The following is a 25,022-nucleotide window of genomic DNA, read 5'->3' as shown; positions in this document are numbered from 1 at the left end:
AACGCTCAAAAAAGCGGCTGTAAAAACGTCCGTGTGCATGAGGCCTAAGTTTCATTGCTAAAGAATGTTGTGATTCTTGGCAGACTGCCTGTTTTTTTTTTTTTCCTTTCTTTTGAGGGCTGTCGGCTTTATCAGAGCAGAGAGACAGATACTCTATAGAAAGATTCGCAAATACTTTTTTCAAGATCGCGATAACGATTCTTAACGATTAATCGTACAGCTCTACTGTATACTATTATCATTTGAAAGTGAAAGCAAAAGAAAACCCCAAATTTTGGGTTGTCCCCAGAAAAGTAATGGTGACCTGAGGGCCCCAAAGGATTCCCTTAATTTTCAGGGATTTCCTCTCGCTTCCTGTTTTGGCTATAGGACAGGAAGTGTGGGTAGATCTCCCCAGTGGGACACAGAGATGAAAAAAAAAACGACGGGTTATAATCCTCGATTACTCTATTCAAAATAAAATGAAAAAAGCTGCCTATAGTTGGTGCTACTTTACGGGCCTCCCTCAGCTAGATACCAGATCACTGTGATGAGTTCTAATTAAAAGTATAACGAAAGGCCTTTTTTTAGTTTTGGATAGTGGAGAGTGATTAGAACACCTGTGAGTTTTTGTTGCTGAAAGTGAAAGAAAATCCAAAATTGTGCGTTGTCACCAGAACAAGAATAGAGGGAAAATCTTCCAATAGGGACACTAATATCGCTAGCAACCTCTTAGTGGCGTTAGCTGGCCATACCTGTGGTGGCCTAGATAGAGCAATAAAAACTTTCAGTTCAGACATAAATGACAACAAGACATTAATGTGATTGTAAAGGCAGAAGTATTTTTTTAATCTTAAAGCATTCAATACATTAAGATAAAAAACAGAAGTCCTCCTCCACCCCCCTTATACTTATCTGAGCCCCATCTCTATCCAGCGATGTGAAATGAGAGACTTGGCTGGCCGGGACTCTCCCTTCTGATTGGTTAAGACTGTGACAGAGTGCCATTGACTCCTGTTGCTGTCAATCAGTCAGTTAGCCAATGAGGAGAGAGAGCGGGCGGGGCTGGGCTGCGGCTCCGTGTCTGAATAGACACACAGAGCAGCGGCTCGGATGCCCCATAGCAAGCTATTTGTTGTGGGGGCACTCAGCAGAAGGAAGGGGCTAGAAGGGCCGAAGAGGGACCCGAGAAAAGGGGGATTGGGGCTGCTCGGTGAAAAAACCAACTGCACAGAGCAGGTAAGTATAACATGTTTTGTTATTTTTAAATGACAAAAACAAAGCTTTGGTGTCATTTTTAGAGGATTGCTAGGAGCACCACATCCTAATATTGATAATAGTACGATAAGGAAAGATGGATTCTGTATGTGCTGAGACATAATCACAACATCATTAAAAAATACAGTTTTATTGAAATCATTTTTAAAACAGTTTTCATTGCAATAAAACTATATTTTTTTTTAACCACTTCAGTTCCGGAAGATTTACCCCCTTCCTGACCAGGCCTTTTTTTTTCCCGATACAGCACTTGTGTTATTTATACAGACAATTGTGCTGTCGTGCGACACTTTACCTAAATAACATTTTTGTCCTCCTCCCCCCACAAGAAGGGGGTATTGGTGGTATTTGATTACCTCTGTGTAATATATATATATATTTTTTTTATATTTTTGCGCTAATAAACAAAAAAAGACCAACAATTTTGAGAAAGGAAAAACAAATATTTTTTTAATTTCTGCTATAAAACATATGCAATAAAATGTAAAAATCGAATTTCGTTATCAATTTAGGTCAATATGTATTTTGCTACATATTTTTTGATAAAAAGTGGGTGGCGGCTGCAGTATTGGGAACATGTTGCGTGTTCCACCCTGAAATCAGGTGAACCTATCCTTTAATTATGTTGTGTGATTTGTGTCTTGCCACCTTAAAAAAAAAAAATCCATCTTTACTTTTTGTTCTATTATGAGACATAAATTGGTGGTTTCAGCTGACTGCAAGGAGATGGGATCAATTCTTCCGATTTTAACCCAGCAGCAGAATTCCAAAAGCTTATAGCGAAAATGCTGGTTTTCTTTCAATTTTTGATTCAATCTTTCAAAAAACTGAATTCAAACTGTCAATTTAAGGCCCATTTTAGATTTTCATATTCAACCAAATTTGAATGATTTGACACCCACCTGTCCTGCAGCCGATGTTCAGAAACTTCGCTCTGTAGTAGAGCTCCCTGGGCCGATCTTCACACTTCCAGGTGTGGGTGAAGATCGTGTGCTTGACAGCTTCTACCAACAACCCCCCCTGTTACTATTGGCAGGGACAAGGAGTCAGCAGGAGAAACCATAGAGCCCAGCAGGAGGAGCTGCTGTCCAGACAGCCCTGGGAGGTCCAATCTGATCAGTATCGGGAGTTATTATTATTTGTTTTTATTTGTTTTATTATTATACAGCAGGGATATGCAACCTCCAGCTGTTGCAGAACTACAATTCCCATGAGGCATAGCAAGACTCTGACAGCCACAAGCATGACACCCAGAGGCAGAGGCATGATGGGACTTGTAGTTTTGCAACAGCTGGAGGTCCGCTAATTGCATATCCCTGTTATACAGGATTTATATATTATTATTATTATTATACAGGTTTTATATAGCGCCAACATGAGGGCAGACATTACAGTTACATTACAATTTGGTACAAGAGGAATTAGAGGGCCCTGCTCGTTAGAGCTTACAATCTAAAAAAAAAAAAAAAAAAAATATATATATATATATATGTGTATATATATGTATATATATAAAATTTCCCCTTCCCTTTTCTTCTTTTTTTTTTTCTTTTTTTTTTTTTAATATTCTTTATTCAATCATTTTTTTTCTCAGTTATATACAGTACATATAAACAATATAAAACAGTAACAAGAAAAGGCATAAAGCTATATTAAAGTAGAGGACAGGTCTAACATTCCAGCCTAACAAAGTTACAAATAAACCTGCGGCATCTTATATCGAATACCATACAATTAGAAATTTAAAGCCACAAAATCAACTTAGTAATAAATATTACGACAATTATTAACCTGGATTTCATTTCTTCGATATCACTGCTCAAATTCTTCCTTTTATATTACCTTCCCTTCTCTAAAATAAAAAACCTCTCCCCTGGCCCCATCTCCTGGAGGACACGGGAGGGGGATTGATAAATCTATAAAAAAAAACAACAACAAAAACAAAGGAAGAATGGAAAAACAAAGCGGAATGTCTTAAGGACATCTCAGTCTCTGACCCTCCCCTCCTCCCCCCCCCCCCCCCCCCTAACCAAAACCCACCTATATGAATCGTAGTTCTTGGTGGCTTAAACAGAAAAACAATCGACATACTGAGGTGTACAGGTGAAGGTCACCCATGGCCGCCATGTTTCCCTACATTCCTCCTCCCTTCCATAGAATAAAGCTGTTGTGTTCCATTGTCCCAATTTCGTCTTTTCTGCAAAACCAATGTGGCACAGGTGGTATAGTGGTAGATTTCCATAGATCTGGTATACATGCCCGAGCAGCATTCAGCATATATGCTACCAATTACTTTTTAGATTTATGGAGAGGTATCACATTTAGGTGCAGAAGATATCCCAAAGGGTCCAGATTTATATGGCACTAACAGTTTGCGCAGAGCTTTACAACATGGGGGCAGACAGTACAGTTACAATACAATGCAGGAGGAATCTGAGGGCCCTGCTTGTTTAGAGTAGGGGTCTTCAAACTACAGCCATCCAGTTGTTCAGGAACTACGAATCCCATCATGCCTAGTCATGTCTGTGAATGTCAGAGTTTTACAATGCCTCATGGGATCTGTAGTTCTGCAACAGCTGGAGGGCCATAGTTTGAGGATCCCTGGTTTAGAGCTTACAATCTAGGAGGGAGGAGGGTCAAGTGATACAAAAGGTAATAACTGGGGGATGAACTGATGGAGAAAGTGAAAATACAGTTTTTAGGTGGGGGCAGGATAGGCTTCTCTGAAGAGAAGGGTTTTCAGGGATATTCTAAAAGCTAATAGAGTAGGACGGGGATATACAATTAGCGGACCTCCAGCTGTTGCAAAAATACAAGTCCCATCATGCCTCTGGGTGTCATGCTTGTGGCTGTCGTCAGTCTTGCTATGCCTCGTGGAACTTGTAGTACTGCCACAGCTGGAGGTCCGCTAATTGCATATCCCTGGAGTAGGAGATAACCGGTCAGATTGGGGTCAGGAGCTCCATAGGATTGGAGAGGCTCTACAGAAGTCCTGGAGGCGAGCAAGGAAGCAGGTGACGAGGGAGCCAGAGAGCAGGAGGTCTTGAGAAGAACGATTAGGTTGGTATTTTGAGACTAGGCTAGAGAGTTGCTACAGAGCCAAATTGGCCGATGAGTATGAAGTGGTTTTCTTCCCAGGTTACTGCTTTTGGACATTCTCAAACCCCCTGGCAGGGGTTACTTTAAGCAGATTTCCCAACATCGGTTATACCTCTGTTTTAACTAGAAACTCAGATAAAAAAAAGAACTATTGTTTTTTGTTTTTTTTCTTCCACCCTCCTTTATTTTGTCAGATATTTCAAAGAAAAAAAAATGCCACAAAGATGAGGTTAAATTAAGTTGTTTTTGACATTTTTCCATGGAACCAACACCCTTGGGTGTGCCACTCCATTTACCTAGCAAGAAAAACGAGTGTTTTGTTCTGTATCTGTTCAGGAGCGTGGATAATGGAGAACAGCGCAATCCGACTTCCTGGATTCTTATTTATCTTAACGTGCTCCCAAATATTTGGTTACTACCATTGCACAACCTTCCCTGCATTTATTTGTTTGTTTTGCATAAAGCCGGAATAGTGCAGGCAGATATGAATTATAATTTTATGTGGGTGTACTTTTTTTTTTTTTTTTTAAATAGATGTATCTGGTTTTCCTGTTTTGAAAGCACATTTTTAAAATACAATTTTCTTGTATTTTTGTATTATTTTTTTGTACTCTACGGAAAATGTAATCTGCTTAACCCTTTTATGTCTCGGGTTAATGAAAACATGACCAGACCAGATTTTTAAGCATTGGTATGCGCTGGTTTGTTCAACAAAAATCCTTTAACTGCTGTGCATTCCAAAATTATTTTCACACCCTTTTTTTTTTTTTTTTTTTTTTTTTTTTAGCATACATGAGGAGTTCTTTGGTGATTTTGTGTTTGAAAATATATTTAAATATATTTTTATAATTGGCAAAGAAATGCAAAAAAACACAAAACAAAAGAAGTCTCCTTGCCACATTTCCACTATTGTTCCATCAGACAAGAACACTCGCTTCTTCTGCTGCGTTTCCTATAATATTGTATAAATGTAGAGTTGGCAAGAGTTAGAACTAGGGTTGCACTGATACCGGAGTATTTACATGAGTACTTGTACTCGTGCAAATGCTCCGATACCGTTGCAGTGCGATTTAAGCCCATACAAAAGGAATAGGCTCAAACCGCACCGCAAAGAATTGCATGCAATTCTGAATGGGAATGCGGTGCGATTCCTGTCCCAATTGCATGCGGTTACCCACACTGCTCCTGTGTGAAACCAGGCATGTCATAGTGACTTCAGCCTGGGTTCACACTGGAGAGGAGCGGGAAACCGCATGTTATTCTGACAGGAATCGCACCGCATTCCTCTTCAAATCGCATGTAAGTCTTTGCAGTGTGGTTTGAGCCCATTCATTTTGTTTGAGCTACGATCAAGCCGCAAAGTTATTGGTACTCCGCATCAGTGGTACTGGATCCAAAGTATCAGTACTCTTACTCGCTGTTAAAAAACAAAACAAAAAACAAAACAAAAAAAACTGTATTAGTGCAACCCTAGTTAGAATCCCATGTCTAGTTTTCATTGTTTTATTGCATTTTACACTTTGGAAATGTCCATACCTCCTGTAGATTCAGCAGGACAGGAAGTGAGATGAAATCTTTTTGATGGGGACACAGACAAAAAAAATGGTGTGTGTGTGTGTATATGTGTATGTGTATGTATGTATGTGTGTGTATATGTATATATATATATATATATATATATATATATATATATATATATATATATATATATACATACACTTTTTATATAAAGTATATCGAGTTATTTTAGAGAGTGTGGAATCGTTAGGATTTTATTGGTTTGTGTGCATTCCTGCCCCAGCGACCCCATTACCCTCATTTCTTGTTTTGGTGACCCTTATCCCTCTGTACATCTAAATTCATGACTTGTAATATAGGGGTGGTTGGCTCTTTGTATGGCAGAGCGTGGGTTGCTGGCCAGTTGTATCAAAGCAATCCTCTTTGTGGAAATGGCTGTTTAGGATTTTTCAAGCAAAGCTGGCCAGCTAAAGACATATTTCAATATGTGGACCTAAAGTGGTTGTAAACCTAGTTGTACCTACAGGTAAGCCTATAATAAGGCTGACCTGTTGGTACTGTAAATATTTACCATATACGCATGCGCTGACGTCATCCCAAGCAAGTGACGTCACACGACTCTGGCCAGTCACAGAGCTGGAGTCCGCGGCCCCCGGAAGGAAACGAGGACAACCTGGGCTGCATTTGCAGGTAAGTGCCGCATAATGGACTAGTATGTGATGCATACAGATATACTAGCCCATTATGCTTTTACTTTGCAGGGGAAGAAAGAGGAAGTAAAACACACCAGAGTTTACTTCCTCTTTAACAAGCTCTATGTTAAAATTATAGCTGAACTAAACTCTCTCAATTAACATTGACTATTTTTAATCCTTATGCTGCTAGCCTTAGTAAATAGGAAAATATATTATTTACTTGTGTTTTTTTTGTTTTTTGTTTTTTCAGCTGCTTCCTGTTTTCTGGCCTAGGCCAAAATGATGTCATACATCCCAGGAATCTTCATGCATTTTTTTTCTTTCACCTAGAAGAGAGGGGAGGGGCTTTCTCCGCTAAGCACACCCTCCTGTCTGCATGCCTGAGCTAAGGGCAGATGTATTCCAGACGGTAAATGCTGCATGGATCATCTGCTCTTACTCAGGATGGACACAGCTAGAAATGCTAGGGGGTTGTTTTTAAAAGTGATTTCTCAGCAAAAATAAAACGTGGAGACATGGATGGATGGGAGAGTTTGGCTTGAATACTAAAGGTGAAAGTGCTCAGATATCGTTTAGTTGCTCTTTAAGCTCTCTATGAGCTGGCAGTAAGAGGCAGCAAAAAAAAAAACAACTGTGTCTAACCCTTTCTTTGCTGCACGTAAAACTGCAAAAAAAAAAAAGCTTGAGTAGAACTGGGTTTTCTATCACTCCCATTGGGTATATAAGGGGGGCTGAAGATTTGGGTTCGGGGGTCTCTGCACTAAATGCCAGAATACCCCCTACTGGAATAAACTCAAAACTAAATTATATATTTTTGGCAAACTTACTTTTAAAGGGTGAAACATGAACCACCCGGGTTTTTTTTTTTTTTTTTGCTGTGTTTTGATAAATGTAAATACTGGGAGACCCGTAAAAGGCCCATAAGATGCTCATTTGCAGCCCCTGCTGATATGTAAGGGGTTAAGGGGAAAATATTAATGCCAGCAGAAGAGTGTAACCCCAAGCTTCGGAGTCTGTGGCATCTCCTGGAATTGAGCGATTTTATTGCCCCCTCCCTTTCATTATTAATGAAACGGGACTGGGATGATCTTTCACAAAAGTTCAGCAAGTCTATAAAGCCTCAGAGCCGAAATGCCATCTCACTCGTTTTACATTAAGTGACACAAGTCTGTCTCGTGGCAAAATTAAAAAAGAAAAACGAACATAAGAATGAGGCAGGGAGAGCCAGGGTAAGAGAGAGAGAAAAGCGGGGCGAGGAGGGGGGGGTGGGAGAGAAAGACAACTGATATCTTCTGCGGATAATGGATGGGACGGATCCGATGTGCTTTTCTGGGTTACACCACCACACACAAGACCTCTTTTAAACTGCCTGTGAATTCAAAAAGTAAAGATTTGCTATCTATAAAATGTCAGTTATTCCTAAGCATTACCGTGAAAGAATTACATTTTGTGTCTGTGCATTCCCGACCAGTAGACTCAAAACTGTCTCTCTGCAGCGTGAAATCATCTAAGGCAGTGGTCTCCAAACTGCGGCCCAGGGGCCGGATGTGGCCCTTTGCCTATATCCAGCCCTTGGGGCACTATTACTTCCAGTGACACCAACAAGGGGGCACAATTCCTCCCACTGACATCAATGGTGGGGCATTATTCCTTCCCCTGATACCAACAATGGGGCACTATTCCTCCCACTAACACCAACAATGGGGCGCCATTCCTTCTGCTTATGCCAACAATGGGGCACCATTCCTCCCGCTTATGCCAACAATGGGGCACCATTCCTCCTGCTTATGCCAACAATGGGGCGCCATTCCTCCCACTTATGTTGTTTACTCCCATTGATGCATTGATGCCAGGGCATTTCCCAATCAGAAAGAACAAGGTATAAGATCAGCTGCAGAAAACCTATAGGCAATACCTGTGACCAGTAAGTATCCCTCTGCTTGCCTTTTTTTGGGCACAGCGTCCACAATTCAGGTTCTTCAGGTGGTTTGGGGATGCTGACCTGAAGACATGGAATGTCTGATTATGCTTTAAATGAAAGCTACTACTACCAATATCTTCTCACATACAGTGCCTTGAAAAAGTATTCATATCCCTTGAGATTTTCCACACATTGTCATGTTACCACCAAAAACGTAAATGTGTTTTATTGGGATTTTAAGTCATAGACCAACACAAATTGTGAAGTGTAAGGAAAATGATGAATGGTTTTCAATTTTTTTTTTACAAATATGTGAAAAGTGTGGAGTGCATTTGTATTCAGCCCCCTTTACTCTGATACCCCCAACCAAAAACTAGTGGAATCAATTGCCCTTAGAAGTCACATAATTAGTAAATAGAGTCCACCTGTGTGTATAAATACAGCTGTACTGTGAAGTCCTCAGATTTGTTAGAAAACCTTAGTGCAAAAACCGCATCGTGAAGGCAAAGGAATACACCAGACAGGTCAAGAATAAAGTTGCGCAGAAGTTTAAAGCAGGGTTAAGTTATAAATAATCCCAAGCTTTGAACATCTTGTGAAACACTGTTCAATCCAATCCATCATCCGAAAATGGAATGAGCATGACACAACTGCAAACCTACCAAGACATGGCCGTCCACCTAAACTGACAGCCAGGCAAGGAGAGCATTCATCAGAGAAGCAGCCAAGAGGCCCATGGTAACTCTGGAGGTGCTGCAGAGATCCACAGCTCAGGTGGGAGAATCTGTCAATCTGTCAACAGGACAAATATTTGTCGTGCTCTCCACAAATCTGGCAAGGAGAAAGCCATTGTTGAAAGAAAACCATAAGAAGTCCTGTTTGCAAGAAGCCATGTGCGGGAGACAGCAAACATGAGGAAGAAAGGTTCTCTGGTCAGATGAGACAGACATTTAAACTTTTTGGCCTAAAAGCAAAACGCTATGTGTGGCGGAAAACTAAAACTGCACATCACCCTGAACACACCATCATATGGTGGGGATGCTTTTCTTCAGCAGGCACAGGGAAGCTGGTCGGAGTTGATGGGAAGATGGATGGAGCCAAATACAGGCCAATCTTAGAAGCAAACCTGTTAGAGTCTGCAAAAGACTTGAGACTGGGGCGGAGGTTCACCTTCCATCAGGACAATGACCCTAAACATACAGCCAGAGCTACAATGAAATGGTGTAGATCAAAGCATATTCATGTGTTAGAATGGCCAGGTCAAAGTCCAGACCTAAATCCAATTGAGAATCTGTGGCAAGACTTGAGAACTGCTGTTCTCAGACGCTCTCCATCCAATCTGACAGAGGTTGAGATATTGTGCAAAGAAGAATGGGCAAAAATGTCACTCTGTAGATGGGCAAAGCTGGTAGAGACATCCTCAAAAAGACTTACAGCTGTAATTGCAGTGAAAGGAGGTTCTACAAAGTATTGACTCAGGGGGGCTGAATACAAATGTACACCACACTTTTCACATATTTATTTGTAAAAAAAAAAATCACAAATGTGTACCACTTTGTGTTGGTCTATCACATAAAATCCCCATAAAATACATTTACGTTTTTGGTTGTAACAGGATAAAATGTGGAAAATTTCAAGGGGTATGAATACTGTAAGTATTTGTCTCTTTTATATAGTCCTATCTATATGTCCTATGCCTCCATTTTTCATGGAGAAAGTGTGCAGGAGCTGTGTAGATCTGTCTGTTCAGCATGTAGGGCAGGCCAACCTCAACATGCATTGTGTTCAGTACTGTTGACTCCACTTTCTCCAGCAGCAGAATCATCCTTATGATATGGTCCTTAAAATACAGTTTCACATATGTGTCCATATTTCCTTCATACAGGTCCCCCTGGCTCACGCTGGAGAGAATATGGAGCCCTTGCAGTTATTTTAGCTGGGATTGCATTTGGCTTCCACCACCTATACAAGGTAAGTGCTGGTGGACCTTTTTAATTTTCTAAACCAAGCCACTTGCCTGATCCATGGCATAGTAACAGGTTCTCTTTATAGCCCACCTCCTATGTACCATTCCTATCACCTCCTCAACTGCTCTGTTCAGCCAGAATGAATGAGTGTAGAGAAAGGACAAGACTCATGTACTCGTGAAGCTTTCAGATTCTGCTATAAAGTTGGCAAAGGAAGCGGGTCACCTAACCCCCATCCCCTTCCGCACAGCAGATCCCTTCCCTCACTCCCCAACATTTCATTTGTCTGCCAGGCGAGAAGTGAAATACCAACCATTTATGGGTATGGGTGAGATAGTGCCTCACTCCCCCTATCCTATGTGACAGACCTCTAGGTGCCTTGTGATTGGCCCAGCACTTTTACATGGGGCTAAGAAAGGAGTCCATAACCCTGTATAAGCACTAACCAGTCAGTCTGCATTTTACAATGGGCTTTTCCTCCATGCTTGCTTGGCCAGTTGAAGCCACAGAGACTACAAAATGATGAGTATATGCTGCTGGTTTGTGGAGAAGTTAAAGTGGTTGTAAACCTGATATGTAAAATATGAACAATGTATATCCCTCTATAGTTGTATTTGTCTCAATTAAGAGCTGTAAGTGTCATTTCTATCTGCTGCTTCATTCCTCTGCTACCAGCATGGATCGCTTCTGACAAGTTTTCCTGACACCAAGAGAAAAATGGTGACAGGGGAGGGACCTCCAGCTGTTTGACAGCCTCGGCTCTGTTCCTGTGTGTCATTTAAAGGTGGGCATGTCCCTTCCCTCCAATCAGCTCTCAGGCCTCTCCTTACTGAGCACTGCAGAGCGCAACGTCCGCTCTCCGTCCCCCTTTTTTTTTTCTCCTAAAACCTCAGGAAAGCTATTTAAATTCTGGACTTTGAACAGATGTAGAGAAGAGAAGACCACAGATAACCAGGTACCACTTATGTAGGAGGATTTGTTTCATCTCTGTGTATTGCCTGAGGCCATTCACCTCACTGGGTATAGTATTATTATACAGGATTTATATAGCGCCGACAGTTTACGCATTGCTTTACAACATTATGGAAGCGTTTACTACCCCTTTTAAGTGATCCTTTAACGTTGCCTTGTATGAACAAAGGTAATAATTCACTTTAAGCTTGTGACAGCTTTACTTTAAAGAAGTAGTACAGACTAGTGCTAGGGCCTTGCTCTCACAGGTGCCAGGATATATAGAAATTGGCCAACTCCAGTATCACAAATTTATATGCAAGACAGCTGCCTATATCTGAGGTTTCACTGTCCTGGAGCGCTGGGCTGTGGAGGGAGTGGGAGCGGCCGGCTCAGGCTCTCGGCTCCTCGCTGTGAGGCTGAGCAAGTGCCAGTCTAGGCATGTGGGCAGACCTCAACCATATGATCGCAATCCCTCTTGAGCCTTGATCGGCTCTCTGACGTCATTTAACAGCGGACATCAGCCCGCTGTCAGCTGAAAACAGGTCACAGGAGTGCAAAGTGAACTGGAGATCCACAGGAGAAGTACAGCCAAAGAAGCTTTAGCCTACTTCTCCTTTTAAAGCAGTTCTTCGGTCTAAAACAAAAAATTTAAAGTCGGCAGCTACAAATCCTGAACTTCAGCTCAGTTTGCTGATCTGACTGGAGGTGGGAGCAGGTACCCCTCAAAACCAGTTCCTGCCCCCCCCCAAAAAAAGTAAAGTGCCAAATGTTAGAGATTGGGGGGGGGGGGGGGGGCAGACAAGCGGAGTTTCTCCTGTTGGGCAAACTCCTGTTAGAAGGGTTCAGAAGCTGGCCGTCTCTTCTTGATTCTTGCAGCCAGACTCCTTATGATGCAGAAAGAATTTGCACAGTTTCTAGCCTGTTGATACTACTGCCTCCGGGGATATGTGATGTGGGTATGCTAGGAGGGTGCAGGAGTAAGATGTATAGGTCACCATCGCCTAGGTAAGGAATGAGGAAGTAGCAGAGTGCAACAATAAGAATTTTTTTTTAAATTGATATTTAGGATTCCTCAAATGTAAAACCTGTTGGCGTTTATTACTACATATAGTTACTCTCAGCTACTGGGTAGTGACCTACAGCAATTTACATTATATGTCAAGACAAAATAAACATGTTCAATAGATCTCTGCAGTACTTGCACGTTTCCCTATGTGTTATCCCTTAAAAATGCTGCTAGTATAGAATAGTAACTGTTAATTTGCCAGAATTCCAATGAGCTTCTAGAGCCCTATTTGGGCTAGCTCCGCCTGCTGGGCTACAGAGCTCCTCCCATCTCCCACCACTCTGTCCTTCTCCGTATGCATACATTGGTTTTCTTCCCAGCAAAGCAATACTGCTACCTTGACTTCCATAAACCTGCCCAACCACTGTAAAGGAAGGACTCTCGGGAGATGTAGTTGTGGGGGGGGCATACCTACCTCAATAGGAATAAACCCCCCTCCCCCAGCAGCTGCTACTTTAAGAGCATGTAGGTGTTGTTGTCATCGGAAGTAATAAAAGCTGGTTCTTGCTGCAGGAACATAATCTAGAAGAGGAGAGGGAGGTCCGGGATAACTTTTGATCATTCCTATACAAATCCCTTACGAGAAAGAAACAGCGGTCACCACTATGTTATGTTTAGTGATTATTATCATGACTGTCCATTAATATAGTATTGTGTCATTGGGCAATCAACACCGCATTTAGTGGCAGGCCGTGCATTGTAGGCGCACTGGTGCCACCCCCCCCCCCCATCCCTGCTGCCGCCTCCCTATCCATGCGTCCGGCCTTTTTCAGTACACTGGAAGCATGGACTCCTATGGCGGGGGCAGGAGGGGGTGTATTTTTTATTTTTTTGAAGCACCTGATTAGAGCCAGAAGGTCGAATAGTCTTTAAAAAAGGGTGGGCTCAGGGCGCAGAGAGTGCACCCTAAACCCACCCAATTGTGTGACCATAGCGAATGAATATTTGCTATTTTCACACCGCATTGCATCCCCACCAATCTGGAGGCAGGTCAGTGAGACCTGTTTCCTGATTGGCCAAAGCGCCAGGCGTCCCTATTGGATGCTCAGCACTTTTGCGGAAGTGGGACAGAGTGGAGAAAGCTGAAAAGAGGAGAGGAGAAGCCGGAGAAGAGGACACCTTACTAAAGTAAGCTCCGGTCCTACTGAACGGTGGGGTCCCGCAATCCATCTGTGTGGGGGGGTTCAAAGTGGGGTGTCCCGTGATCCTTGACCAGGGGGTGTGGTGTGAGCAGGCTATGGTGTCCGAGTGGGATTTCCCGGGAGGGACACTGGCAGCACTTGATGGGCACATTTGCAGCATATTATGGGAAGATTGGCGGCATTTAATGGGCACAGCGACAGCGTTTGATGGGCACAGTGGCTGCAATTGATTTTTTTTTTCTAAATTTATTTTGAGCCCCCCCAAAAACTTTTGGGCACCAGCTGCCACTGACTGCATTAATATCATTCATGGGGGGGGGGGGGGGGGGGTTGGTGTCCTGATCCAAAAGGCCTATTCCTGACCTCTCCGCTGTGGTGTGTCCCAGTGCTGATATAACATAGTTTGTCAAAACAGCTATTGTTTATCCCAGTAATTGTGTAATCATTATGGAAGCTACACCCAAAATATGTGATTAATCATGAATAATATTATACTCTACTACTTTTAGTTCTTATGAGAATAATCACAGGTTTTCTTCTGATTTCCTGCATCATGTTAAATGAAATCAGGAGATTAAAGTAGAGATTAAGTCGTTTTGAGGAAAACGACATGCTACAAATGGAATGGGCAAGGGAGATATATATTGTTATGAAAAGTTTCTGGGAAATTTGGAAGTATGATATTAACTCTCAGTCCCCACTAACAATCGGGAGCTGGCGGTACTGATCATGTGACCACTGTGGCAGCCAATCGCAGTGATCACATGATCACCGATGCTTCATGCCACCTGGGCCTTTTAAAGGGACGCTGGGGCAGGCGGGAAGAGATTAAAGGAAAAAAAAAAAAACAGTAAGCAAAAACAATTTGGGAGCTGCCAAAGCATACTTGGTTTTAACCCCTTCATGGCCAGAACTTAGATGCCCGGACCAAATTTTGTAAGATCAGTGTATATTTATTTTTCTATTATTAGCAAAAGCAAGGTTTAAACAGGACTGCAAGCTAACCATTTTCTTTAGTGACAGGAGCTTTGACTGGTGTTCATAGAGCTTTAACAAAGCTTGTCCGAAGCCATGTTTTGAAGCAAGTGTAAACTAGCCATTCGTGTGTGTTGAAGCCGAAGCTAAGTAAATGAGCCCTAAAGAGCTTCGATTGTGAATAACACTGACGTCATTTACAGCTATATTCTGAGGTTCTGATTGGCAGTTCCTAAACGTGCCTCCACGTGATTCTTTTCCTTTTTGGGATTTTTTTAAAATATAGTTTTAAGGGGGGTGATGATGGAATGAAGGCCTCCCCAACCACAAAAACACAAAAGCATGCACTATGTTATGTATTATATTGTGTGCATTATATACTATACTCAGTATTTTGAAAGCATGTAACATGTCCACAGACATTGGATTTTATGTGTGTATTGGTCTAAAAATATTGAATTATTTTAGCAGAATGCAGTTGCATGCATCAAAAATCACACAGAAATTGGAGTGTTTACATACGCCTTATTCAAGCCATAGATGGATTGGAGGGGGGGGGGGGGAGGGGTTGGGGTGTATTGGAGAATAGAGAATGCATGGGAGACCTCAACTTGTTCCCGGACATGTTCTTTCTAAATGGTCTTGTAGGCCCTTTCTCTTTGTACAAATGTTATATCCGCTGCAAATGTACAGTTCTCTTTTCTCGGTAGAAAGGAAAACAGCCAACACCAGCCATAAAATTGTTGAAATATACTTTGGTACAGAAAAAATAACTTCCAGTAACCGTGCAGCTCCATATTGGCCTTTTTAAGAAAGACCTTCCTAAGGCTGTATTCTCCTAGCCATGGCAGAATATACAGTACTGTGCAAAGGTTTTAGGCATGTGTAAAGAAGTGCTGTCAAGTAAGAATGCTTTTAAAAAAAATTATATTTTACTTGTTTATAACAATTTACAAAATTCAAAGTAAGTGAATGGAAAATTAAAATCTATATCAAATCAATATTTGGTGTGCCTTCCCTTTGGCTTCAAACCAGCATCAATTCTTACGCTTGACCAAAGTCAGGGATTTTTTAGGATTACAGTCAGGTGTATGATTAACCAATTATAATCAAGCGGGGTGCTAATGATCATCAAGTTCATATATAGGTTGAAGCACAGTCATTAACGGGAACAGAAACAGCTGTTTTAGGAGGCTTAAAACTGGGTGAGGAACAGCCAAAGTCTGCAAGTAAGGTGAGGTTGTGGAACACTGTTTCATGTCACAGGCCATATACCATACCAAGACTGAGCACATCAACAACACACAAGGTAGTTACACTGCATCAGAAAGGTCTCTCACAGTGAAAGACTTCAAAGCAGACTGGGGTTTCAAGATGCGCTGTTCGAGCTCTTTTGAAGAAGCTCAAAGAAACGGCTGAGGAAACTTAATGCAGCAGATGAGACGCATCATTTTTACTTCTCTTGGACATCGGGAGGTGTCCAGCAATGCCATCAGTACAGACTAGATTTGCACAATTAATCGTTAAAAAAATCATGATCTCTATTCAAACCCCCTGATGATCTCTATTGCAGAGTTTGACGATTCTTTCATATAACAAGTAGAGAGACTTATCTGCTCACTCAACTGTCAAAAGAAAATATCGGGCAGTCAAGTTTTCAACGTGAAACAGTGTAACTAATGCTTCTTTCTTAGATCAAAGGGATACACTTCTGTGTGAAAAGAAAAAGGCAGCCTGCCAAGTTTTCAACAACCAGGAAGTTTAACCCCTTAAAGTCTAAATCTTTTTCTGACACTTCTTAACCACATGCCGACCGGAGCACACCGATATACGTCAGCAGAAAGGCACAGACAGGCAAATGGGCGTGCAGGTACGTCCCTTTAAATTTGCCGCCGTGCCATCGCATCCACGGTGGCGCGCACGTGCGTCGGTCGGGACCTCCGTGAGTCCGATCGCAGGTCCCACAGACTCGATCGCCGCGGGCATACCCGCGATCGCCTTACTGTGAGGAAGAATGGGGAGATGCTAATGTAAACAAGCATCTCCCTGTTCTGCCTAGTGACAATGTCACTGAACTCTGCTCCCTGTGATCGGAGCAGAGATCAGTGACATGTCATACACAGCTATGCCCCTCCTCAGTTAGAAACACTTCCCAGGGCACACTTAACCCCTACACTGACACCTAGTGGTTAACCCCTTCACTACCAGTGTCATTTATAAATGACAATGGTCCCAAAAATGTCCGATGTGTCCACCATAATGTTGCAGTCACGATAAAAAGCTCTGATCGCCGCCATTACTAGTAAAAAAAATAAATAAAATTATTAATAAAAATGCCATAAAACTATCCCCTATTTCGTAAACGATATAAGTTTTGCACAAACCAATCAATAATCGATTATTGCAATATTTTTTTTACCAAAAATATGTAGAAGAATATGTATCGGCCTAAACTGAGGAAAAAAATATTTTTTTTATATCTTTTTGGGGGATATTTATTATAGCAAAATGTAAAAAAGAATGCGTTTTTTTTTTCAAAATTGTCGCTCTTTTTTTGTTTATAGCGCAAAAAATAAAAACCACAGAGGTAATCAAATACCACCAAAAGAAAGCTCTATTTGTGGGAAAAAAAGGACATCAGTTTTGTTTGGGAGCCACGTTGCACGACCGCGCATATGTTGTTTAAAGCAAAGCAGCTCCGAATCGCAAAAAGTGCTCTGGTCAGGAAGGGGGTAAATTCTTCCGGGGCTGAAGTGTTTAAAGTCTGAATCTTTTTCTGACACTTCTTTCTTAAATTAAAATCGATATTTTTTGATTATATATGTTCGGGGGTTCCAAGTAATTTTCTATTTTAGCAGAGACCCTAGGGCAGTGATGGCGAACCTTGGCACTGCAGATGTTTTGGAACTACATTTCCCATGATGCTCCACTACACTGCAGAGTGGATGAGCATCATGGGAAATGTAGTTCCAAAACATCTGGGGTGCCAAGGTTCACCATCACTGCCCTAGGGAATAAAATGGCAATTGCTGGAATATTTTATGTCGCACTGTATTTGCCCAGCGGTCTTTCAAACGTATTTTTTTTGGGGGGAAAAAATACACTTCAATGAATAAAAAAGAAAAAGAGTAAAGTTAGCCCAATTTTTTTTGTTTTAATGTGAAAGATGATGTTACAGCGCAAGAATCGTGTTTTATCTTCTAAGCAAAAAAATTGCGATTCTCATTTTAGCCAGATTCATGCAGCTCTAGTATGGACCTGGCAGAAACCGGTACCACCCAGGTACACCCATCTACTGTACGGAGGAATATGGCCAGAAGTGGTCTTCATGAAAGAATTGCGTCCAAATAAAACTTTCCTCCAACGTGGAAGCAAGGCTAAGTGACTCCACTACCCTGTTTCCCCCGAAAATAAGCCCTAGCGTGATTGTCCGTGATGGCTGTAATATAAGCCCTACCCCCCAAATAAGCCCTAGTTAAAGTCCTTGTAGGTCTTATTTTCAGGGTAGGGCTTATTTGGGGGGTAGGGCTTATATTGCAGCCATCACCGACAATCACGCTAGGTCTTATTTTTGGGGAAACAGGGTATGAACATGAAAAGGTAGAGAAAAATGGCAGCAGGTGCTCTGGACTGATCAGTCAAAATGTGAAATATTTGGCTGTAGCAGGAGACAGTTTGGGGCTGGAGAGCGGTACAATAAAAAGTGTCTGAAGTGAAGCATGTTGGAGGTTTCTTGCAAGTTTGGGGCTGCATTTCTACAAATGGAGTTGGTCGGGATAAATGGTGTCCTCAATGCTGAGAAATACAGGTAGATACTTATCCATGATGCCATTCCATCATGGAGACCTGAGATTGGTCCCAAATTTATAATGTAGTAAACATACAGCTAGTGTCATTAAGAACTATCCTCAGTGTAAACAAGAAGTCCTGAAAGAGATGGTTTGGCCTCCACAGAGCCCTGATCTCAACATCTTTCTGGGATTACATGAAGAGACAGAAGGATTTGAGGCAGTCGACATCCACAGAAGATCTGTGGTTAGTTCTCCAAGATGTTTGGAACAACTTACCTGCCGACTTCCTTCAAAAACACTGTGCAAGTCAGAATTCATGCTGGTTTGAAGTCAAAGGGTGGTCACCCCAAATATTGATTTGGTTTGGATTTCTCTTCTGTTCATTTACATTCCATTTTGTTAATTGATGACAATAAACTATTAACGCTTTTATTTCTGAAATTTTCTTCGTTATTTTCTTAATTTTCAGCATTATTTCACACCTGCCTAAGACTTTTGCACAGTAGTGTGTGTAAATCGGGAACATTGTGTGACTGGCCGCTTTGAGTCTTCTAGAATTTGGTTCTATTTATGATGCTGCTGCTCCCAAGTCATTTTCTAAATAAGAGTCATCAGTTGAGGTTTGGCATCAAGCAAGCGTGGCTTAATACCAAGTTATTGTGACTGCATACAATAAAAATGAATTAACATTAATTAAAACCAACACAATATTATTAAAACTGTTTACTGTATCCATCAAACAATTTGGGAAAACTGTTAACAGTAAGGCCTGTTTGCAAACCTAATTGCAGTTAGTATTGCACTTGCCAGACCTGAGAATATACCGTATAAAACCATGCAAGCCAGTGGCAGTGCATCCGTTAGGGGCGCTCGGGCGCCGCCCCCTCTCTCCAGCCACCCCCTCTGTGTACTATGGATAGATTCATACTGTATGCTGTATAGCAGGGGTATCAAACTCCATTTAATTGTGGGCCGTATCGTTATTGTGGTTACCCGCAAAGGGGCGATTGTAGCTGTAAGACTAGATGTCCAGAGCACCACCCCCCTTACATCAGATGCCAAGAGCCCCGCCTGCCCCACTATCAGTAGTCAAAAGTCCCCCACCCTGCCTTACATCACAGTGCACCCCCTCCTTAATTTGTGCTGGTGCCAGAAGGAATTTGCTGGCGAAGATGGGAAGCAGAAAATACAGGGTCTGGAGGAGGATCAGAGGAGGGCTGAAGTCAGCTGTCAGAGTCTGCTGAATGCTGAGACAGGGGGTGCTGCAGCTGCACAGAGAGGCGCAGGATCTGTAGGAGGAGTTCTGTCCTCTCTGCTGACAACTGCTGGGATGACCGGGGGGGGGGGGGGGGGGTTAGGGTTTAGAGACGAGTCTCTCTGCAGCTGCATGGAGAAGTGTAGGATCTGTCATCCTCTCTACTGCTGAGACAAGGTGGGGCAGAGACGGGGGGTGGTGCCGATGCTGCAGCAGTGTGCTATATAGCGGTGGTCATCAACCGTGTCCTCAGGGCCCACTAACAGGCCAGGTTTGCAGGATAACTGAAATACATCACAGGTGATATCATTTGCTGCTCAGTGATTACAGTATTCTAGTCTGCATCTCCCCCAAGGTAATACATAAAACCTGGCCTGTTAGTGGGCCCTGAGGACAGGGTTGATGACCACTGCTATATAGCGTTTGGCCAGCTTTACATACTTATTCTCATCAGTGCCTACCTCCAAGCAGCTTACAATGTCCCTATTACTTTTGCATATAACACACAAACCTATGAAGGCCAATTTAGACCAAAGCCGACTAACCTACCAGCATGTCTTTGGAGTCTGGGAGGAAAGTGGAAAAAATCCACCAACGCTCAGGGACAACATGCAAACTCCATACAGATGGTGTTCTGGCTGGGATTTGCACCTCAGCGCTACAAGTCTGAAGTGCTAACCACTAAACCACTCATTATTTGGTTTCTTGCATCCGTCGAATTATCAAATTTAAACTTCCCTTGGATTGATGCAGCAAGCAGATAGAAAGAAAGCTGTACAGCACAGGATAAGGAAGCAGACCCAGCCACTGCACGTGTGAGGAGCTCTCTGAAATCTGGCTCCATGGGATAACCTAGAACTCAGATTAAAGTATATTGAGTTTTTTTTTTTTCCCAACAGATGAAACGTATCAGTTTTCTGTTGCTGGTATATTGAACACTATTTTTATTTTAAAACAATACCCTGCCTTTTTATTTTTCATTACAATTTTTTTTTTTTTTGTTTTTAAACGCAATTTACATATTCATATTGCTGTCACTGCCTCTTCCAGAGATACCTGCTTCCGCTAATCATCGGCAGCAAGGAGAGCCGCAAGCAGCTGCAGCGCATCGAGTCCAGCGTCTTGGAGATGAGTGGCAACGTCACGCAGACAGGTAACGATTAACGACTCCATCCCAGCTTCGCGCACACACCAGGCGCGCCCCCCTCCTCTTCACACACCCTCATAGACGTGGTGACTTCATTTATCTGCTCACAAAATCTGTTCACATTTGCAAATGAAGACGCCGTCATTTCGGTTTAATTTAAAATTGCTTGTTTACTGTCGCTGCGGCCTCAATTAATTATGTTTTTACGGAAAGGATCCCAACCTCGGAATATTAATAAGGGGACTGGAGTGACAGCCCTTTAGTGTAATGGGAGGTTTTGACTTCAGACTCCTCAGTGTGACAGCAAGGTGTGTGCACATGTGTCAAGATGTGGGAATAGTCTGTGCCGGATTACAGCCACTGCTATGTCTTCCAATACACTGCAAAATGCTAGCAAGTGGGACTTACAGAAACGGGCCCGGGTTTTTTTTTTGGATGCGTCAAATAATTAAAGAGGAACTGTAGTCTGCTCACATAATTTGTATTAAAAACACCATTGCCATGCTGAAGCTTCCCTCCAACCACTTTGCATATTATTTTATATATACTGGGATTCTGTATTTGGCAAATATGCTGCAGAAATCTCCCTCCACTGAATCTGGCTGCAGCCATTTTAACTGTGGGCAGCTGAAGCTGCTGCCTGTTCACTTCCTGGATTTAGACAGACACACAGAGGCACACCTCCAGTATTGCAGCTCTCATTGGCCCTCTTATGACTCATCCCCCCCCCCCCCCTCCCTTCCTAGCAAACACTCACAAGAGTGAGAGAGAGCTGTGCATGATATCATAAGTCTAGGCTTTTTACCAGACAAGAAACAGAAAGTGGGCTGTATAAGGGATGTACTGGCAGAAAAAAAAAAAGTTACACAAAACAACAAGGGCAGAAGATTTAATAGACGGAAAGATGAAAAAATGAAAAGTTCCGCTTTAAATTAGTTGAAAAATGTACCATAATAAGGTAAACCTTAACCACTTCAATACCGGGCACTTTTAACCCTCTTCCTGCCCAGGTATATTTCCAGCTTTCCGTGTTGTCACACTTTGAATGAAAATTGCGTGGTCATGCAACACTGTACCCAAATTACATTTTCTTTTGGTGGTATGTAATCACCACTGGGTTTTTTATTTTTTCCTAAATAAACGAAAAAAGACTGAACATTTAAAAAAAATAATTGTTTTTCTTAATTTCTGTTATAAAATTTTGCAAAAAAAGAATTGTTCTTCATTAATTTATCCCAAAATGTATTCTGCTACTCTTTGGTGAAAATAACCCAAATCAGTGTATATTATTTAGTCTGTAGGAATGTTTTTTAGAGTCCACCAACTATGGGATATATATCTGAAAATGAATAAATCCTGATGTACTGGCAGTTTATCTCATTTCTTGAGGCCTGAAGTTGTCAGGACCGTACAAATATCCTCACTTTGCCTCTTTTTATAAAGTAGGTAATCCAAGGTATTTAGTAAGAGTCATGGCAGGTTTTTTGAAGTTGCAATTTTCTGTCATAATTTTGGGGAAATTAAGAAATAAATAAAATAAATGTTCACCAGTGCAGTACAGTGAAACTGGTTCATCCAGTTTATTTTGTTGCGATTAGCTGTGATTGGTCAAAGCTAATCACATGTTACAGATAGGCTGTGATTGGCCCTGTCTGTACCATGCGATCAAATTGACCAATCACAGCTAGGAACACAATTGTACATAATAGAGAGCCATCCATTGTGTATAGCTGTCATGTGACTCGCTGTGATTGGTCATGTGGTACCGGCAGCGAGCTGGTACACTGATCAGTTCGGCTGTGTCCCCTGGATCGCAGTGCTTCCTGCCAGGAACCAGTCGGGATGGGAAAGCCACTACTCGGCCGCCATTCTGCTATAGGCCAGGCAGGAAGTGTTAAAGAAGAATTCCACCAAAACACAAGAAAAGTAAAGTATAAAATCGTACATGTCACTTGAGACTAAGACAATGGAAGTTATGGAGGTTTCCCACTCACTAGTAAGAAGAGGGATCCCATTTAGACCCCCTGCCGTGTCATAGAGATGCTGCCTGTCACTGGACCAAAAAAATGTAAACCTGTAAATTTATCATTTTCTGAAGACAGAATGTGTCGCAAAGCTAATAAAACAGCTGCTTAGTAGGGGGGAGGGAATGAGAATAGCCCTTCCCTTCACTAGTTTAAGATTATGTGTACAGCTTTCTCATGGAACCCTTTTGCCTACCTAAGCTGTTTTTTGCATGCGTTTAAAAAAAAAAATCTATTTTAGGCCTGAACATTAGATAAACTCTCAAATGTTACATTGTGGTGTGATGTATGCTCATGTGGTGGGTTCTTTTTCAGTGCGTTGCACCAGTTCAAACTGTAAACATCAGTTGCCCATGATTGAGGCCTGATGGCCGAAATGCGTTGGGTTTTTTGACTGTTAGAGATGGGCTCAGACGTGTTCAGGGTCCTAGTCCTAACCCACCTGTCCGATCCAGTAAGCCGACACGGCACGCCACTAATCACCGGCATTGAGGCATTTCCCGGTCTGTACAGCTGCGGATTAGCAGTGTGCAGTATCGGCTTCCTGGCGGGATCGGGCAGGTGGGTTGGGACTAGGATCACGACCACGCCTGAGTCCATCTCTATTCACCTGTATTAATAAAGCAATGTTTTAGCCAACTTCCATGGCACCAGCCTTTCTCCATTTTTTTCACAAATTTCACATGGAGGTTTGCAGAGACTTCGTAGGCTGACACCAGTTATTACCCAGGAGGTAGTAGCTCAGATGCTCCTGTTGCAGTTGCCCACGCAGGGGTTCTTCCACATCAACTTAAGAAATCGATTGAAATTGCCGAGCCACCTGGCTTCCTGGTTAGCAGTACCACTGCTCTTCTTACCGGTCCCTCTGACTGTTTTGTCCAGGTCTCCTGTTTTGGTCCCGGTCTCCTGAAGCTCTCGGTTCGCTCCGCCTTTAGGCGCAGTACCCTGCTGTAGTATATACCGTATATATTGCAAGTGATATTTTCGCATGTAGGCACTTTATTTTTTTTTTTTTTTTTACATTTGTGTGTGTGTGTACAGACAGGGCAGTATAGGCTAAATAAATGGGGGGGTGATTACAAGTGCTTGGGTTTTATTTTTTTTATTTTTTTATGTCTGGAGTATTTTTATATATTTTTTTACTTTTAAATCAAAACCTTTTTATTATTTTATATGAAAACAACATTGACACAATACAGACAAAACTACAAAAATAGAAATCACAATAAACCAAAACCCCAAAATAACAATTAAAAAAAATCTTTTTATATCAAATAGGAGACGAAAAGTTCCCTATGTGTTATATTATTTTTAAGACAGGTTCTCTGTAATGAGAAATCGGGAGTCTTTTAGACCACCATATGGGTCCTGCGCCAAGGAAAGTGACACTAGAAACCGGACATGACGTTTTACACTCCCGAGGTCACAGAAAGCGATCATTCAATAAAAAGCCAACAGTCATCTCGTGGGGTGTGTATGACCCTTCACCCCAACCACCGTAAGAAATACAATGGTGCCAGTAAAAAGGTCAAAGTGCACCTTAAAGCCAAAGCTTTTTATTTATTTATTTATTGGGGGGGGTAGTTCCTATGTTACTTCTTTACTGCTGTTTGTGTCCCCTTTGGGGATATGCACCGTTGCAATCAAAGCACAAAAACGGACAATCCAACTATTAAATGGAAAAGGAGATGAGAGGAAATCTTCCAGTGGGGATACCTGATCTGGTTACAGCAGACATATACAGGATTTATATAGCACCAACAGTTTGCACAGCGCTTTGCAATTATAAAAGGTACAGCTGCAATCCAATTGATTACAAGAGGGTTAGGAGGGCCCTAATCATGAGAGTTTACAATCTAAGGCCTCTTGCACACTGCAGCTTGAAAAAGCTCATTACAGCTTATTTTTTTACTGAGTTAAAATACAACACATTCATTGTAACGTGCCTATGCACACAGGCGCGTAAACGAGCGCTGTGTATTCTCCAGTTAAAAAATGAAAAAAAATCTTCATTTTTGGTCAATAAATTACTCCTATATATGCGCGTAAGTGTGTGCAAATATGCGTGATTGCACACAAATGTGTGCTAATGGCCATTATTTACAATCTGAGAATAAGTTTGCGCGAAAATACACGCAGTTGCGTGAAAGCATATGTGCGCAAATGCATTGAAAAACAAAAAAGGAAAATTTTCCTCTCACTTCCTATTGT

At 41.9% G+C, this 25,022-nt stretch overlaps 1 protein-coding gene across 1 annotated transcript in view; it reads left to right on the top strand.

Moving 5' to 3' along the window:
* Positions 1–25,022, top strand: part of PEX14 (peroxisomal biogenesis factor 14) — a 249,503-nt gene that overhangs the window by 199,359 nt on the left and 25,122 nt on the right. The window contains exons 5-6 of the mRNA XM_077457989.1: positions 10,376–10,461; positions 20,691–20,793. Of these exons, the coding sequence (XP_077314115.1) occupies positions 10,376–10,461; positions 20,691–20,793 (189 nt within the window). The remainder of the gene's footprint in view (positions 1–10,375; positions 10,462–20,690; positions 20,794–25,022) is intronic.

This window comes from Lithobates pipiens, unplaced genomic scaffold, assembly GCF_037356315.1.
Source record: "Lithobates pipiens isolate NorthernLeopardFrog02 unplaced genomic scaffold, aLitPip1_a1.2 Scaffold_27, whole genome shotgun sequence".
Taxonomy (NCBI): Eukaryota; Metazoa; Chordata; class Amphibia; order Anura; family Ranidae; genus Lithobates; species Lithobates pipiens.
The sequence above is the reverse complement of the archived record's forward strand: the minus strand, read 5'-3'. Positions and strand labels throughout refer to the sequence as shown.